General features: G+C 31.5%; 1 protein-coding gene across 23 annotated transcripts in view; it reads left to right on the top strand.

Moving 5' to 3' along the window:
* The window catches only part of LOC128178469 (protein unc-13 homolog B-like), a 102,996-nt gene that overhangs the window by 67,051 nt on the left and 16,943 nt on the right, over positions 1-19,002 (top strand). For 14 of the 23 annotated variants that reach the window (XR_008242959.1, XR_008242962.1, XR_008242958.1 and 11 more), the window contains exons 11-27: positions 1,529-1,593; positions 2,222-2,312; positions 6,078-6,146; positions 6,838-7,057; positions 7,884-8,004; positions 8,392-8,498; positions 10,774-10,915; positions 11,093-11,134; positions 12,127-12,254; positions 15,052-15,167; positions 16,000-16,062; positions 16,181-16,281; positions 16,635-16,785; positions 16,987-17,055; positions 17,475-17,564; positions 18,215-18,238; positions 18,922-18,933. Coding sequence is in view for 17 of the 23 variants with exons in the window: in XM_052845643.1 (XP_052701603.1) it covers positions 1,529-1,593; positions 2,222-2,312; positions 6,078-6,146; positions 6,838-7,057; positions 7,884-8,004; positions 8,392-8,498; positions 10,774-10,915; positions 11,093-11,134; positions 12,127-12,254; positions 15,052-15,167; positions 16,000-16,062; positions 16,181-16,281; positions 16,635-16,785; positions 16,987-17,055; positions 17,475-17,564; positions 18,215-18,238; positions 18,922-18,933 (1,611 nt within the window). In the remaining 6 variants the exon portion in view is untranslated. Of the gene's footprint in view, positions 1-1,528; positions 1,594-2,221; positions 2,313-6,077; positions 6,147-6,837; positions 7,058-7,883; positions 8,005-8,391; positions 8,499-8,981; positions 9,089-10,773; positions 10,916-11,092; positions 11,135-12,126; positions 12,255-13,001; positions 13,130-15,051; positions 15,168-15,999; positions 16,063-16,180; positions 16,282-16,634; positions 16,786-16,986; positions 17,056-17,474; positions 17,565-18,214; positions 18,239-18,921; positions 18,934-19,002 lie in introns of all 23 variants that reach the window. The other 9 variants (XM_052845654.1, XM_052845653.1, XM_052845644.1 and 6 more) reach the window with 8 other exon arrangements.

The following is a 19,002-nucleotide window of genomic DNA, read 5'->3' as shown; positions in this document are numbered from 1 at the left end:
GATATTGCAAAATATTATATTGTATCCTATGATACAATATTGTATATTCTTTAATATTGTATCATTCAATATTGTATAATATGATATTGGTTTCAGTAATATAGAATAATATCACATGGAATTGTATTATATGATATTGTAATATTATATAATATTGTATTATACGATATTGTATGATATGATATTGGTTTATGTGATATATTGTCATATCACATGAAATTGTATTATATGATATTGTAATATATTTTATTGTGTCATATGATGCAATATGTATAATATAATAATGTATTTTATAATATTTTACCATATCACATAATATTGTATCATTTGATAAGATACAATGTTGGAATCAAATTATATTGTATTATATGATATAATATCATATAATGTATCAAATATGTTTCAGTGTCATTCAATACAATATCATTCTATATTATACAATATAATATCATGTTTCAGTGTTATGATGTATTATGTAATATGATATTGTAATATGATACTATATTGTATTATATTTTATGATATTGTATTATGTGATCAAATACAATAAGGTATAACACAATACAATGTCATATCATATGTTACAATATCAAATCTCATTATTGTTTATTACAGTATTTTATTTATTATATGATATATATTATATTAGAAATATGACATGATGCAATATTTAATTTTATATCATTGTATTGATTAACATATGAACATATGATTATCATAAAAAAGTTTATCAGATGATATACGATATATTGTCAAAACAGAATCCATGAATATCCAAGATCATAAAGTATGATTTTCATATAAAATGATAAAGGTGGTCTTATGAAGGTGATGTCTCATAAGGGTGATGCTCCGTCTCGGTGAGCTTAGTAATCTATGATTACCTATGTTTGATTGTTTTATCATGTTGATAGATGTAATAAACTTTAAGCAATATTTCTTAATTTTCATCCAGTCTAATTGTATATGGAATAATTTTATTAAAACTTTGAAAACGCCACCATTAATCTCTGTTATTTCACTCTCAACAGCCATAACAATTTATGTACCCCCCGCTGGAAAACCTTGAAATAGAAATTACAATTGACTTTTACAATTACTTTGAAGCTGATCTGCCTATGTATAATACATAAAACTGAAAACTCAAAATCAATTTATATCCACAAAAGCAGCAGGTTTAAGTAGCAAGGTTGCATTCTTGATTTTTCTGAGTGCTAGACATTGATCACGTAACCATTTAAAAAATTTAATTTAATGAATATTCATCGCCCTTTTGCTTATCGATTTCAATTGGTATCAGCCAATCAATCCCAGCTTAACTCTTTGTTTTTCCGCATCTGAAACTGTAACAGGATTTGAAAATAGAATCTTCCGTTCCAATGATATGTTGTTATTGGTAGAATTGAAGCAGGTGTCTGAGATAATGTTTACACAATATATATGATTTCCGTGTTCAGTTGAATTTATTGCCTTGTTGAATTTTAATTTGTTTTTTTTTCTAATATTTTGAGTTGTTTTTTTTTTACAGGAAGGAATAAACATGATGGGTCATACAGAAGACTCTAGAGACAAATGGTCACACCCCAATGGAGGGTAAATATTGAGTCACTTCTGTTGTACATGTATTGATTGATTTTAAAACTTTTAATTGCTCTTTGAATCTTAAGGCATTTCTTTAGATCTGAAGAAAGTTATTATAACAGGTTATTCTAAAGAATTCACTGTCAGAGTGTTGGACTGACAATCTATTTGTATACTTTAAATTTCATGATTATACATAATGAAAGAGATCAAGTATACTTGCTACGTTAAAGAGATTTTGAGTTTACAAATCTATTTCATCTTCGAAAATTTTAATATTGATATAGTGAAGTTTTGTAAATAAGGGACAAATTGAGGAAATGTTTTGTTTAAAGTAGCCTTTGAAGTTTCTTTGTACAATATATTGCTTTCAAACTAGATGAAATGCCAATATAAATTTGATAATTATGATTTATATCTTTGTAAACAAGGCTAAATTGTTTCATAAATTAATTAACACATTACTGTATACAGGGGAATATTCGCCCCGTTTTATTTTCGCCCCTTTCGCCCTCATCGTAATTAAGTTGGCGAAAGTAAGACTAGACGAATTCCAGAAGGGCGAAAATAACATGAGGTGAAAATAGCCCTGTATACAGTATTTCTTGTACCATGCTTTTTGATTTGACAATGTTTGTAGGCCCGAGCACAATGATATATACAGTTGTCTGGACACCATTCCGGAGTTCACTCTGCCTCGTCGAAAATCAGTTGCACTTGTTAGTGACTTGGTAAGTATATACTCGGCTACCATGACTAATTAAAGTTAAATGAAATTAAGAGAATAATTTTTTTTTTTTGGTGAGTATACATGAGTATATTCTCAAGTCAAAGTATGTAAATATATGGTACATCTCTGGCAGACTCCTGATAGAATGCAAATTTTGTCCTTCGTGTTAATCCCTTTATATCCTGTTTACATGTACATGGGAGAGAGAGAGAGAGAGAGAGAGAGAGAGAGAGAGAGAGAGAGAGAGAGAGAGAGAGAGAGAGAGGAATGCCTAATCATGTTGATCATGTACTCAAATTTGTGATATTGGCATGTACTAAGTGTCAAGTATTCAGTAATATGCAAATACCTAGTGGGTTGATGTTGTTGTCTTGTGGCTTTTCCCCATTTGGACTCAATTGCACCATAATCACATCCCTTAGTCATACATTTGTAATATCTACATAACCAAGGTCTTTGGTACCATAATCACACTCCCCTAAGCCATATACATATGTAATATCTATATATTATTAAGGTCTTTGGTGCAACAATTTCACCCCTTTGTCATTATATGGATGTAAAATCTGCAATATTGATATTAATTCTATGGCTCTTTTGTTTTAAAGGCTAGATATTTATCAGCTTATTTCATTCAAATCTTATATATATACAGCGAAAACTCGGATATAGCGAAGGAATTTTATTAAGGCATTTGCTGGCAAAATTTTTACATATTTTTTCATTCATATAATGAATATTTACAATACAAATTTTGTTTATGATGCATAAATTTTAAAGATGCATAGATAAATTCCTCAAATTTAAATATCATATAACTTTGAAAGTTTAAAATAATGTCAATGATTATTATTTTATGAATTCGCCATAAGATTTCTTTGAAATTTGCTATAATTGTGAAAGGAATTATGGTTTTCAAAATGAAAGCTATTCCTAACTATGGTCCCTTGAAATTTGCTATAAACATTCAAGTTTTTCTGACTCAGTGTAAACTAATTTTGTGATTTCTTTTACTGTTGAATTGCTTGTGAAGAATAAGATTAGAAAAAATGGTAATGAAGTATTGATTAAATCTGTTGATTTAAAATGTATGAAATATTAATGTAGAGCATCGTTTGTTCTTATCAGTAGGGAAATATTGAATATTTCTTGGATATTTGCATGGGTCAAAATTTTGAAGGGACCCTGACAAAAGAAGTATGTTATTGGATATGCATTGTTTTATCATGCCCGTCATTTTTCATGGCCATATTTTTTTTTCATTACCATATAACCTTTTTGCTTAATTAAGAGCCTTCTGCATATGATGATAAGTTTTAAAAAGAAATACCGATGTAATTAAGACAAGTTTAGAATCAGCTTTAAGAATTCAAAGAAATTACCTGTACAGCATTTATAAAATGCTAACCTAGACTTAAAGACAACGGACCCAATTCTATTTGCGCAGATATATCGCGCACTTAAAAGGAGTGATTGTTACGAACATCGAATTCTCAATATTATGTCACAATCACTAAAACTCAATGAAAAATTGCTTATAATGCATTATATAGCTGTTCTACGTCATCAATACACACTTTATGTAGTGCAAGTTGTGGCTGTTCTCATATTTCAACATGCCTAGATACACTTTTCAAACATTATTTATCCAACATGGCTGGGTGTTCATACTGCGACCAATAAACTGATGCTTTGAGTGATGACACTATTGGGATCACGAGGTGCAGTTTTTCAAACAAGCATTTTCATTGGCTGTCAAGTACCCGCCCCATTTTTTGATAATTTATGCACCAACTGCTAGCTGTGTCACGATCGTTTACTCTGTTACTGCAAAAACTAAATCCAGTTTGACCTCTCGACTCTAAGGTTATATATTGAGATATTGACCTTGAGATAAATTTTCTATGTCTTTCTGCTCACAAAATTCAGCTTTCACTTTGAGTTTTTTTTTTTTAATATAAATAATCTCTCAATGGTGATTATTTAAGATTATAATATCACATTTGAATGTACTGATATTCACTTCAAAACTCGAGTAATACAACATTGGCTTTTTTGCATTGCAGGTTCTTAAGGTATTCTATTCATAAATTGAATGTGACATGATATTATTAGCTGTAGAAACTATGTTGTCTAGCCATTTCATAATATTAGAACATTTGCTCATGCAGTTTTCTCTGTTTCTTTTTATGAAAATTTCATCAACTTTTAATACATTGATATCACTAATACAGATTTTTTATTGGATGTGAATGGCCTAAACACACTATTTTTTTTTTTTTTTTAGCTATAACTATATTTTTTGAATACATGTGTGTGTTTTTTACTTTTCTGTAAATTATCGATTGAATATACAGGGCAGCTTGATTTTTACTCAATTATGGCACATATCTGATTTATATATATACTGTCTAGCAATAGATACATTTTTGTGTACTTTTACGTTAAGTTCTACTTTGGTTTGAGAATTTTTTTGTTAGATTTATCAAATGAAAAATGTATTATTGGCACTATTGATCTTTATTTTTTTTTTAATGGTTGATATCACACCAATAAGTCTTTTTAAAAAAAAATTTTAATAAGGGCTAATATTGATAAGTAGTTTAGAATTTTTTTTTTGAAAATATGTGAAACATATTATCGTGTCCATATTATGAATTTAGCGGAAACGGCGCTTAGTAAGAAAAAAGGAAAGAGGTGTCTGCATGAAAGTATTGCGGTGTAGTGCATGAAATTTTCTTTTAATCAACTAAAATGAGAAAAGATGTTCAACACATTGCTAGATGAAAGTACAAGTATACATAGTTTTATATGTAATTATATAATATATTATATTATTATTTATATATCCGGACAATTAAATGGTGGAAGTTATTGATTAAATTGAATTTGCAATTATGATTATATAAAAAAGATTATTGATTAGAGAGGGAATAGCAGTTTTAAATTACTAAACTAAGGACCAAAAACTGCAATTTTGTTTCAGTTTATTTTTCAAAGTCATCACATATGCAAGGAAAAAAATGTATTTTAGACGAAATTACAAAATTATCTTTTGTTGGCTTTGACTGGTATATAAAACACAGGAAAATAATCAGATGAAGGCAACACCAATATTATTTCTTGTTCGTCGGACCCCGCGCGCTCATATTTTAATAAAACTACAAAAAATAATTTCCCTAATGATCCTGGAAATTTTGCACTGCTTTCTGTTCTATTTTTGCTCTGTTATTCGTATTTTCAATAGTTTTTAATTTATAAATCAGAAACAAGTAGTAAAAATATAACCGTTTGCACAAATTTATTTAATATGTACGGCCTAAAAATTTTGCGTTAAAATTTTTGAAATTATTAATCGCTTGCCTGCTAGTACCTTGTTTTCATTGAATGTCTGACAAACAAGAAATTATATTGGTGTGGCCTAACTTCAGTTTGATCTTTAAAACCAGATCGGAATATCTCCAAAGAAATTAAGCTATAATTTGAGGAAGTAAAGGACACTAAATCCCTATTTAAAAAAAATCAATTAGAAATAACCACTGACATTTCAAATGTATTTAGGGATTGATGAAAAAAAAAGAAAAGAAACGTACCCTATAAAAAACTTTTTGGTTTGTTGTGGTGCCTCTTGTGTGTTTTCGATTTAACTAAATTGTAAATTCAATCATTTGTTTGAGATTCTTAGATAAACTGTTTGATTTGTTCTTGAATTCTTTCATTAGTGGGAGGCTTTAATTGAATTAATTTGATGCATGACTGTTTACAGACTATGCAATCCAAACGTAATGCACCTTCTGCCATGGTTGCCAGACAATCTCTGAAGGATGAAGAATTGGTAAGTCAGCTGTCTCTGAAGTTTAAGTTACAACTCCTATTTTTTTTTTTTTTTTTGTGTTGGCTGATATATTTCATTTTGTGAAGGAAAAAAGATTGGATTTAATTTTATTAAGACTTAAGTTGGATAATAATAATAATATTCAACTTAAAAAATGATTCCAAGTACATTTTTGACCACAAAAGTTTGTGCTTTATTCAAAGATCCTAGCAATTTTCAGCTTTGAAACTTGAGGTAGACACTTGCAGATAAAAGATATTTTTATATAAAGTTATCAACCGAAATCAACACATATCGTAAAGCATCTAAGCTTAAAAATCCCAAGTCTGCAAGGCAAAGATGGGGATTGGCAATGTTTCTCAATATTCAGTCAATAACCTTTTAGGTAATAACACATATACTAATGTCATTACCTTCTAATTTTAATTAAGATTTAATTATTTTCATGAAAACGTTGTAAAGCATGTGTCAATGATTGAATTGATGAGGGTAATGTTTAGGTCTGCCTAATTAAGGGTTTAGGTAATTGTGATACTAGTATTGATGCATGCTTTATGAAAAAAAAAAAAATTGTCATCATGAAGCATATTGAACCAATGTAGTTAAGACCATAGGGTACTTCAAGACATATTATAAAAAATGCATGATTTTGAAAATTGAACATATTTGACCATTTCTATTTTTGTTTCAGAAAATGCATGTGTACAAGAAGACTCTACAGGCACTGATCTACCCAATCTCCAGCACAACCCCCCACAACTTTGTGGTGTGGACCGCCACCTCTCCCACATACTGCTTTGAGTGCGGCGGCCTGCTGTGGGGGATGGTGAGACAGGGGGTCAGGTGTACAGAATGCGGAGTTAAATGCCACGAGAAGTGTAAAGACCTGCTCAATGCCGACTGTCTGCAACGTGAGTCTAGCTTGTACTGTCCGATCAGTCTCATTGGAAGCACCGGAGCTGAGCATCAAAATATTAATATGCAATGTTCTTGATCTGATATGTAATATTTAATTTCCATAGAGTATTATTAAAAACTCTCAAAACACACTGTACTATAACTGCAATACTGTAAATTCCTTATATTACGTGAGTACTTAATTCCGCGATCCCGGTGTTTTGTATCAAATCGCGAGAATATAAAATCGCAAAAGCGGAACTTTTATCCGTAGTTCTAATACTTCTCAACTCTCAAATAATAATGGCGAGATTTTAAAATTCGCGAAGGGTGCTCCTCACGATTTTACGCGGATATTAATTCCTCGCGTTTAATTAGGAATCTACAGTAATCAGTGTTACTTTGGTTCATCACAATTCATACACATCTTGTTTTGAACAAGTTGATAGTATTTACTTGTCCAAACATGGGGATCGCCATTTGGACACTTGTTCAATTTTATACATTTGAACTTTTCTGACTGTTAAGGTAAGGGTATAGGATAAAGGGTAGTGTGGGGGGAGTTCTTCTTGACCAGTGGATGATATTACATAAGGTGATAAAAAGAACTCTGATATGAAATGTAAAGGAAATGAAATGAGATGTACACTGTCCTATAAGTTAAGATGGGAGCAAGTTTTCAACTAATATGGCTTTTTGAAAAGCTGAAAGTCCCCCCCTGAACTATCTTTTCTACATTAAGAAAATTAGGCTTTAAACATTATATAGATCTCTATAATAGATCTATATATAGATCTAAATAGATCTATCTATAACATGTTTGGGTCTTTTCTTCTTCAGGTGCAGCAGAAAAGAGTTCCAAACATGGAGCAGAAGATAAAACTCAGAACATCATAATGGCCATGAGAGATAGAATGAAAATCAGGGAGAGAAACAAACCAGAAATCTTTGAACTCATCAAGTGAGTGTGTGATTCCTTTCCTTTCATTTTGCCAGCATTTTTCATAAAGTTCTTGTACTCATTATTTATTTGTGGTGTGATACACAAATTTAACTTAACAAGTGGAATGCTTTTTTATTGCAGAAAATTTCTTGATAAATATAATAACTTTATTTGCATATAGAACCAATGTTAGAAAAAAAGGCAGTGTATTTAATGTAGTTGCTATAAATAGATATGCTGAATGGTTTTATATTGTTAAAAAGTCAAGGTTAAAGGCCAAGGTCATATGTTAGTTTGATGACCTCTGGGGGATTCATTACATTGTTTTTTCTGTAATAATATATAATTATGTATTTGATGTATGCTTTAATAATTCAAAGATCTCCTGATAACCTTGCTTATTAGAAATGTATTTGGTGTGGATAAAAAATCCCATACTGGCCACATGAAAGCTGTGAAACAAAGTGTTTTGGAGGGAACATCCAAGTGGTCAGCTAAAATTGCCATTACTGGTAAGGCGGGAAGCTGTTGTGATTGCAGTTCTGTTGTTCTCCCTTTTTTTGCAGCTAGTTATGCAGACATATCATTTGGATATTCTAAGAAATGATATTACAAGATATGATATGAAATTAAAAATTCAACAGAAAAAGAATGTAAGGGATCCGGTCAGATAAGTTTTCTTATTTTTCTTTTTCATTGGGTGGGAGGGGGGGGGGGTGACAAAATTTTAAAAAGCAAATGTTGAGAGAGCATAAAGGTGGGGATACACATAGTTTTCTTAGAGAGAGAAATCATATGCCTGCATGGCCTTTAGATGTACAGACTTTGCCAACAGCGAAAGAGCATTAACCATGAGTGCAAGTCCTAACTGTGACAAGCATGGATTGTAGAAATGCTTGGCTGTCAGAGCACACTTGTTGGATAGTCAAAGAGTTCTGTATTTATTAAATGTTGTGCTGTGTTTGTGATCTATGTTAAAATTTCCATTTTGGCAGGGAAGTGTTTGGCCTGGGGCCCGCTCTACATGCTGGCCATAAGGAGGCTGCCAAACAAAACATTTTGGATGGCACCTCAAAATGGTCAGCTAGCATCACATTGACAGGTATCCCCTCTTGAAGTACTTATTTCCTGTTATATATAGTCAATTTACTTTACTCCCTGTCAACACATATTATCCTATCCTAAAGTCTAATATGTATATAATATATTTCTTACCAACATTTTTTTTTAATTATTATATTTATATGGGCTAAGGTGTATAATACAACCTTTGAATGTAGAATATTTTTCTTTTTATACCTGGTTGGGAAATTTATTACTCTACGATATTGCTTTGTCAAATGAATCCTGATTTTTGGAGATTTTCTTGTTTTTAACAAATATCCTATAGCCTGATTGAATAACTAAAATTCAGTTCTACTCTTTACAGTCGCTCTATTTACAGCAGCTATAACTTTTTACAGTAGCTCTACTTACAGCTATTTTTACAGTCACTCTATTTACAGCTACAACTTTTTACAGTGACAGCATTTAAAGCTACTGAGTGCCTAGTCAAGCTGTTATATAGGATGGAAAAATGAAGATTAAGTTTAAAACCTTTTCTCACCATTTTATTATTAAGGATAGGTCTGAGCCTAAATATTTAAAGGCACATCCACAGTGCAACAGATAGAATTTTCTTCTTTCTTCAGGTTTGAAAATTCATTCAGTTTAATAGTTTATAGTGGAACCTGTCATTCACACCTTTGTATGCTGTTTGAAACAAATAAAATAAAAAGAAGTGGGGTTGTTGTTTTTTTATCCAACTAGAATGCTTGATTGGATTTCTCGTCTTAGTTTAGGCAGAGTATATATTGCAGTGTACCGGTTTTTCTTTGAATACCACATATTTATTATAGCTTTATTAAGTGCTGCTTTCAAAAAGAGTTTGTCCAAATGTTAACAACCACAGTCATTGCTTCATGCTTTAACATTACTCTGCTTAGTAATGAGATATAAAAGGTCAGTCATTTAAGATCTAAACACATTGTTAACATAGTTCCTTATACATGTACTAGAGAGCATTTTGGATTTTAACATGGGTCACAACTAGCAGTTTCAAATTTAATTTAACATTTATTAATTTAGATGATGTTGCATGAAGTGCATGAAATAATTTATCCATACCTACCTGACAATCATGCTTGCCATTAAGTTTTGATGGCTCTAGCGTAGAGGCACTTTTTGGCATCAGCAATTGACATTATAAACCAGTATATTATTTACTGGTTTATCAAAATTTGCATATGCATGTATTGACAAATATTACTTGATGCAATGAATATTCAAAGTACTGTGATGGGTATATAGCATGAAAGTTTGATTAATTTCATTTACAAAATTTAATGTTAATATGCAGTCAAACTTCATTATCTCGAATTAGATGGGACTATTTAAAAAAAAAACTTTGAGGTATCTGCGTTTTCGAGATATTGAGGGTAAGATACTTTAAAAATAAGTGGTTAGGACTTACAAAAAATTACTTTGACATATTCATTGTATTCAAGATATAAAATGTTCAAGATATCCAAGTACAACTGTAATACTGTTATAAAGATTTGTAGTCATAGTTTGTTTCTAGATAAGTTCATTTAATAAGAGAAAGAAAGTAATTATTCAAGTAAAAATACTTTTAAAAGAACTAAATGTAAAAATTGTCTCAGAACTTTTTTTTCCATTTTATACTCAGCAATCAGAAGGGCAGTTATTTATGTAAGTTAAGTACTTTTTCCTTTCTTTTTTTCCCAGTGATATGTGCTCAAGGCCTGATTGGCAAAGATAAAACGGGTACAAGTGATCCCTATGTTACCGTGCAAGTCGGAAAAGTCAAGAAGCGCACAAAAACCGTCCCCCAGAACCTCAACCCCGACTGGAATGAAAAGTTTTATTTGTGAGTAGAAACTAAAGAATACTTTTCTTACAGTGCCCCTTGGAGGAAACACTGTTTTTGGAACGTCATGCAGTTGATTTTATTGTATGTTCGGACATTGTTTGAGCCTTTTGAAAATTGATCATCAATCTTTAAAGATGTATTCGATGATTTTTTTTTTCACCATTCTGATTTTAGTGAGTGCCATAATTCCTCAGACAGGATAAAAGTGCGAGTTTGGTATGTATAACTTCTCTTTAATCAAAAAAGCAAATAAATGTAAATTTTTCTATGTATTGCTGTAGACAATAATTGTATAAATTGATAAAAAAATATTGAATGAAGGAATAAGATTCTTAAATTATTTGCATGATCGCAAAGTTAATGAATTATTATATATAAATACAAAATGTGATTGCATTGAATTAAACAATTTTTTTCCAGAATTGCAACTATCAGGTGTATGCTTGAAAAATGATGCTTTATTGTGAAAACAATTTTGTTACTTCTTTTATTTTATTTTTTATTTTGGAAGGTGGGGGTTAGGGGTTTGGGTTCGGATGCAGTGCATCATTCTGTATAGATTGAGATAATCCTTTATGTCCAGGGGATGACACTTTTCAAGCATTCACTGTGATTAGTACATTTTTTAGTGAGTTCACAATGCTTATTAATTAGCTGGTCACCTGATTTCCTCGGTTTACATAGTTCTGTGGTGTATGTCGATTATGATTTTCTTTATTGAACAAATGAATTAGGTCAACATCATTCCCCCTCTATCATATATGTGACAGTCAAAGCCTTATCAATGTTTAGTAGCCTGTAACTCCAAGAATCATGCGTACTCTTTTTATTTCATTTGTCAATTGTTCTCGCGATATAATTTTTTTAACAATTCATGAACATTTTTTTTGTAAATTCACAAATTTTAGGTTTTGCTTTGATTTTATTTGGCCTTTTTGTCCAAGGAAAACAATAAATTAGCCTAAGGATAGTGTTAAATTTAAAAATTGCTTCTATTAAAGACTTTAAGAAGATTTTTTTTTTTTGTGGTTGATTTAATAGAGAAAAAGAAATATGATCTTGATTAAAGTTTAAAAATAGAAAGGGAGAAAGGAAAAACGATTTTTTGGGGGGTGAAAAAATAAAATGGCGAGGATCGAGCAATGTTTGAAGGTTGTCCTCAGTATTGACACTTGACTGTGTGCATCACAAGTTAGCCCTTATTTTAGGGATGAAGACAACGATTTGAAATCAAAACTTATGCAGAAATTGACCCGTGAATCTGATGACTTCTTGGGTCAGACCATTATCGAAGTGCGTACGTTAAGTGGAGAAATGGATGTATGGTATAACTTGGGTAAGTTCCCCACGCCATGCCATTGCCACGCACCATGAACATTTTTTTTTTCTCATTCGTGTATCTCTGTGTGGTTATAGTTTATATGGCATGGTTATTAGGGCAATCTTTTTGACAATCTTATTTTTTTTTTCTTCATTTATTTATCAATTTTTTTTTTTTTTGGTTGGTTACATCTCCATGCTTTCATGTGTCACTGCCAGTCGTGCCTAATATTTTTAGCTTGTCTCTGCTTCGACGGTTGATCGACACTTGCCAGCTTTAGGTTCCAGCCAGATCATGCTTTTTCCCCACTCTCAGCTTATCAGCCACTTAAAAGCCAGTACACTTGCATTCTGTAAAATTGCATCATATGCTCCAAGATATTTTTTGTTTAAAAATTACGGTCAGTCAAAAAGAACTCTTCTGCTAGATTTAAACAGTTTAGAATTTCATTGAAGTTTTTAAAAATCTTGATGGAGCATAATATGTAGGTTTTGCAGTGTGGAAGATAAAGCTAATTCAGAGAGCATTGCAAGCAATTGACATGTGATGATGAAAGTATTGGAGTTCTATTAGGGCCAGTCTTGATGGATCAGTGATTAGTTGAATTGTCAGTTCCTATGGCAACTTCAGTCATGTAGAACAAGAAAGGACAAACCAACTAGCTGACTGATCGTCAATTTTTTTTTTCTTCAAAATATTTAACTTTATTTAGTTTTAGCTAATCCTTCTAAATGTTGTGTTTTGTTGGAAACACTCTTTCAGGGATGAAGATGATGATATAAAATCCAGACTGCGTCAAAAATTCACAAGAGAGTCGGATGATTTTCTGGGTCAGACTCTTATCGACGTCACCACGCTTAGCGGTGACATGGACGTCTGGTATAATCTAGGTCAGTTCATGGCTCAAAGTGAAAAGAAAAACAACGAAAAACCAGATCAATTTAAAATCCTGTACAAACCAGCATCATTACTCACTTTTGAATGCCTCCTATTTGTATCGACGTCTGTAAACCTTCCAAATTTCCCTTCTGTTTCTTGTATATGAAAACCTTTTTTTTTTACTTCATTTTTTTTTTATTTTGCTGGTAAATTTTTACTTAGCATTCAAATCCTGTAGAGAGACCACCACTGCTATTTTGGCAGCTACATATTTTGTAATAATCACTTTCCAGTCACTGCTCCAAAAGTTTTACAAACACACTTTCATCACTTGATGTATATATTTATAGAGAGTATTAACTCTTTAGAAAGTTGCAGGCCTAGGCCCATCACCTGTTCATATTAGAAGTTTATTGTCATTTAATGCTTTGACTGATTTTATTTTGGAAATGTCATTAGTACAATGGAGCTATCGTGGTTATAAGCTGTTATTCGTAAAAAAATCTAGAAGAAAAAAACAACAACCTTCAAGGATTACTAATAACTTCTTTACAAAGAACATTAATGTATAGATTTAAAATGAAAGACTTATACTTGATCTTCAATGTTTAGAATATTGCAAGCCAATCAAATGAACTCGAGATATTCGAGCATATATTTGCATATTTAACAATTTCAAAAGGATGTTTATCCTATTTTATACCTCAGGGTATACATCCTCCAGGCTATGCGTGAGCTTATTCAGCATATTCGTAAGAAAGTATATAGTAATTTTATTTCTCAAATTCATAATGTAAACAATTTGATGCCAGCAATCTCTAATGATTCATCAAATAAATACATACATGTGCAGTGTATTTTTCTTGCCCTCTGGTATACTTATTACTTTTTATATATATCAAGTTAATGATTCTCAATTACGCATGAAGTTTTAACCCCCTCCCCTTTCATTCTCCTGTTAATTTTGTCCCCTACAATTGCATTAAGACCATGTTACAATTTGTACCTAGTTACACGTATATATATATATATACCTCTCCTTATGCCAGCATGGCTATCCATGGTTTTTCTTTTTGATTTAGAGAAATCCATGTATATCAAGATAGATTGTTCACCAACAAAACATTACAACAGCTACCTTTTACTGAGTTAATCTTGAAATATAATCATGGCAATTCCTTTTATGGGTTTGGTTTTCAAATCTGCATGTTTTGAAATTGTATTGAAATTCCTAATTAGCTTGTGATAGCACGTGCATGGATGCATGTAGAGATTCAGATTTCTTTCCTTCTTGTTTTTTTTTTTTTTGCATTTCTTGTTTTCATTGGTCATTTAGTTATCTTCCAAATTTAGGTGTTGGTCATGTTTGCAATTTACACACATTATGCACTGAAGAAATTTTCATGATGCAATGCATTTTAAATTTTAAAAATATGATTGTAATATCACTCAGATTTAGATTTAATTTTTTTTTCAACAAAATAAGAAAATTGAAAGCTCAGGAAATCATGAAGGTTTTGTATAAACATTGATTATGTTCTTCATTTGATAAAAGTTGTTTAAAATTGTGTTAATTGCATAACATTTTACGCTAATTCTCATGATCATTCAGGTATCTTGTTTCCTAAAGATTTATAAAGCTAGAGAAAACAAATATTTATGACATTACATCTTAATGCATGTGTAGATAATATGCCAGTCAATTAATTTAGCAGTCCCAAGCAACCATGCCATTTTCTTTTTTTGTAAAATTGATTTAATGCCAGAAAATCAAATTTTAATGCTAGAGTGCCAAGAGAATAAAAAAAAATTATTATTATTAAAATCGTAATTGGCATTTGCAAAGAATTAAATAATTTCAAATTTTGTGAGACTGTGAGTATTTTTTAAAAAAGCTTCACTTTGAAACAGTTGAAATAATGTTACTCTTCAGAGAAGAGAACAGATAAGTCAGCGGTGTCTGGAGCCATACGGTTACACATTAGTGTGGAAATCAAGGGAGAGGAGAAGGTGGCACCTTACCATGTCCAGTACACCTGTCTGCACGAGGTAGGTGACGCTGTAGCCACACCTGTATTGTATAAGATATGTCATTGGTCAATTTCAGCTGCTTACATGTAGACTCCCAAATCCTTACGCTAGTATGTGATCATGTGGAAATCTGCTTAAATATGAAATGTTACTGACTTTGTTCGTAGGTTATCAAGCAGTTCGTTATTAACTTGTCGCAGAAGGAGCTAGTGTAGCATCATTGTAACTGATTGGGATGTGTTTATGTGCATCATAAAGTGTTTAGTGCACTTGATGGGACTGTGTTAGTGAATTTAAAAGTGTTTAGAGAACATAAGCTTGTGGGCAAGATTGAAAAAAGATTTAAAGAACATAAAACCATCAAACTTTATATACTATACCAGTTGTCATTCACTTTCAATCAGGCTAAAAATATTATTGTTCAATATTTCTTTATATTTGATAATGTCATGAAGTAGATACAGGTAACTTTCGATAGCTCAAAGTCCATGGGACTGAGTTCGAGTTTTCAAGAGTTCGGAATTTTCTGGGTTTACACACCAAGTAGGTGTTAATTAGGTATAGCGCTTGGAGATACACGGCGACTTCGAGGTATCGAGAGTAAGAAACTATAGATTTTGAACAATGGGACTGCAGTTTGACTTCAAGAGATCAAGAGTTTGAGAAATCAAAAGTAAATTTGCTTAGTTATATAGGGAAAAAAATTAGGACCCTAGACTTACTTCGAGCAATCAAGAACTTCGAGGAATCGAAGTTTGAGCCATTGAGAGTTACCTGTACAACCCATTTGGGAGATTTTGAATAAATGCAGTAGAGATTGATAATCATTCCTTGTTTTCTTTCTCTGCAGAACTTGTTCCATTACTTGTGCGAGCAGACAGGGGGCGCTGTTAAACTTCCGGATGCCAAAGGAGTGAGTGCAGACTTAAGCTTTCAATTCCGAAATTTGTGAAGAATATTTGCTCTCCATTTCTATATCTAACAAACAAGAAATGAGTCTATTCATTGTTTTTTCAAATTTCATAAATCAGCAGGATGAAGCATGGAAAGTTTACTTTGATGAGCCTGCACAAGAAATAGTGGATGAATTTGCCATGAGATATGGTATAGAGTCCATTTACCAAGCGATGACGTAAGTAATCAAATACTTTGCTTGGTTACATGAAAAATGAATGTAAGGAATTTTGGTAGCAACATTTTTGTCCTACAAAATTTCTTAAAATTGCAAAAACTTTATTAATAAGTTGAAATGATAAGATTTCAAGAGAAATTTAACAACAATTGAGAGCAACAATTTAAATGAATAGTCGTATTTTGCATGTTAACATTTAATTATTCAGTAAGTCTTGTATTTACTTTTATAAAGAAATAATGTTGCAAGTGTCTTAAGTTGGATGGAAATAAAATCTTGAGGGGGCTACATTATTGCAGCTAGTCTGAAGTTTGTATTAGTTAATATTGTTAAACTTGTCCTTCGGTTTCTAGACATTTCTCCTGCCTGTCCACTAAGTACATGTGTCCGGGGGTGCCTGCGGTCATGAGCACTCTACTTGCCAACATTAATGCCTTCTATGCACACACCACTGCCAGCACTGCTGTATCAGCTAGTGATAGATTCGCAGCATCCAACTTTGGAGTAAGTGAATTTTTTTTATTATTTTTCATTTTAGAAAAGAATATACAGACAGATTACAGCACAGTACAGGAGAATTGTCTAATGATAGACATATGTGGAAAAAGCAAAGGAATTAAAGTGTTCAGTTAATTTAGCAAATAAATAAATTGAATTATTTTAATTTGGTCAAAAAATTGTGAATGAGCATATTTTGTTTTTCAGAAAGAAAAGTTTGTTAAGTTGTTGGATCAACTTCATAACTCCTTACGCATTGATCTCTCCATGTATAGAGTAAGTATAATTACAAACGGATGAGTGTAAAAATTATGAAAATGACTTAGATACATGTATTAGAATTAAATGCATATGTTGTTTTAAAGAATGCAAATTTATAGTACATGTAATATACAGTAAAAATTGAAAGAGTTATGTGGATATGAAGATGGAAAATGCTTAAAATATTGAATGTTAATTTTTTAAAAAATGACCAGATTTTATAGATTTACAAGAAATAAATACATGAATTTACGGCACATTGCTTGAGGGCAAGAATGACTCAGTTAATTATTCGACCTTCGGTCTGTCAGTTTGTCATGGCACCATTTTGCAGGGCGAATCTCATAAAGTATTTGAGCACTAAAGAATTTAAAGATACAAAGATAATTTGTTGACGTCTAGTCCAATAAAAGTTCTTTTTTTTTCTCATGCAGAATAACTTCCCAGCTACCGACAGGGCACGCCTCCAAGACCTCAAGTCCACTGTCGACCTGCTAACCAGCATAACTTTCTTCAGAATGAAGGTACGTCCCAAGGACTTCTACTCCCCAAAAAACATTGATGTAGTGCGGTATTTACTCGTAGATTGTGAGCGTCTTGCTTGGTTTTTGTGACGTACGTACGTAACAATTCCTTCCTCTGTGGAATGATTTCGTAGCATCCCTCGCTTAGCATGCAAATTTTATGGTCCTGTGTAACTGTGTATTAGATCTCTATGTGAAATCACCCTTGGGTACGTAGCAGGGTAGTAAGAATTTATACAGCTCGATATCTTAGGTCAATTAGGGATTGAATATTAATTATTGAGCATTTTATCATAAAGGCCTGTAGCCAATAGGAGTTTTATTTAGGATTTATAAGATTGATAGATATATATATATATAATCAGATAGTTTAGCTTGCAAGAAATAGGAAATCATTCATTTTTAAATTTTTTACTATTTTTTTTTTTTAGATGCAGTTGATTAGAACAGTACTATTTATTCATATTTAGTTTAATCTATAGTCCTGAATGGAAGAATAGTTTACATTAATGGTACATGTACTTCTCAGAAATAGAAAACGGAAAGTGAATGCCATACTCGTGTATTTTGTTTGTGTAAATTGAGGCAAGCAGAAGACCCTGTTGTGGAACATATGTGTACAGTATTTCATGTCAGTACTTTGATTGTAGATTTGTGTACAAAGTGAAGTGCAGGTAAAAGAACCAGATTTTAAATTGTTCGAAGTAGATATACTGGTCAACTCTTTAATAGTGTGCTGTAGATACATCAAGGTGGTTTCTTTTTAAGAAAAAACGAAACGACAGAAGTAGAATTCTACTAATCTTTCTTGGGAATCAAGTTCTCCGGCTATAGGTTAGACTAACATAGGAAGGTTCTCCTGTGGGTTTGAGTAACTAGCTGGAACAGTTTGGGACTATGTAAATATATAGACCAAGATAAGTGAAATATCAAATTTTTTTTTTAGAAAATGCTAAAAACCTCTTACATAGGCGAGCCAAATTTTACTAATTAATTGAATCTATATTAATTTTCTTTTTCTTAAAATTAACATTAAAAGTCTTTTGATTGATATTAAATTATGTGTATTTGAATAATGGTTATGTTCTGGTTAATTGAAGACCTTTTTGCAGATGAAAGCGGAGAAAAATATCGAAGTTTTGTTGAACCTACGGGTTGTAAATTAACATTTTATTGATGTATATACTATACAATATGAATTAAAGTAAAAAAGATTCAATCTTGATTTATCAACAGAAATTTCTGTACAGTAATTGTGCTTTTGATTGGTTGTTGATATGTCCATTACTAATTTTTGATTGGTCCTTTTAATGTTATCACTAATTTTGATTGGTCCCTGATATTTTATTGCTAACAGGTGTACAAACAGGTAAGATATACTAATACCAGGGTCAACCTGAAGATGATGTTTATTGTTCCTTGTTTCTTTCTCTCTATC

Source organism: Crassostrea angulata, chromosome 3 (genome assembly GCF_025612915.1).
Source record: "Crassostrea angulata isolate pt1a10 chromosome 3, ASM2561291v2, whole genome shotgun sequence".
Classification (NCBI taxonomy): Eukaryota; Metazoa; Mollusca; class Bivalvia; order Ostreida; family Ostreidae; genus Magallana; species Magallana angulata.
The sequence above is the reverse complement of the archived record's forward strand: the minus strand, read 5'-3'. Positions and strand labels throughout refer to the sequence as shown.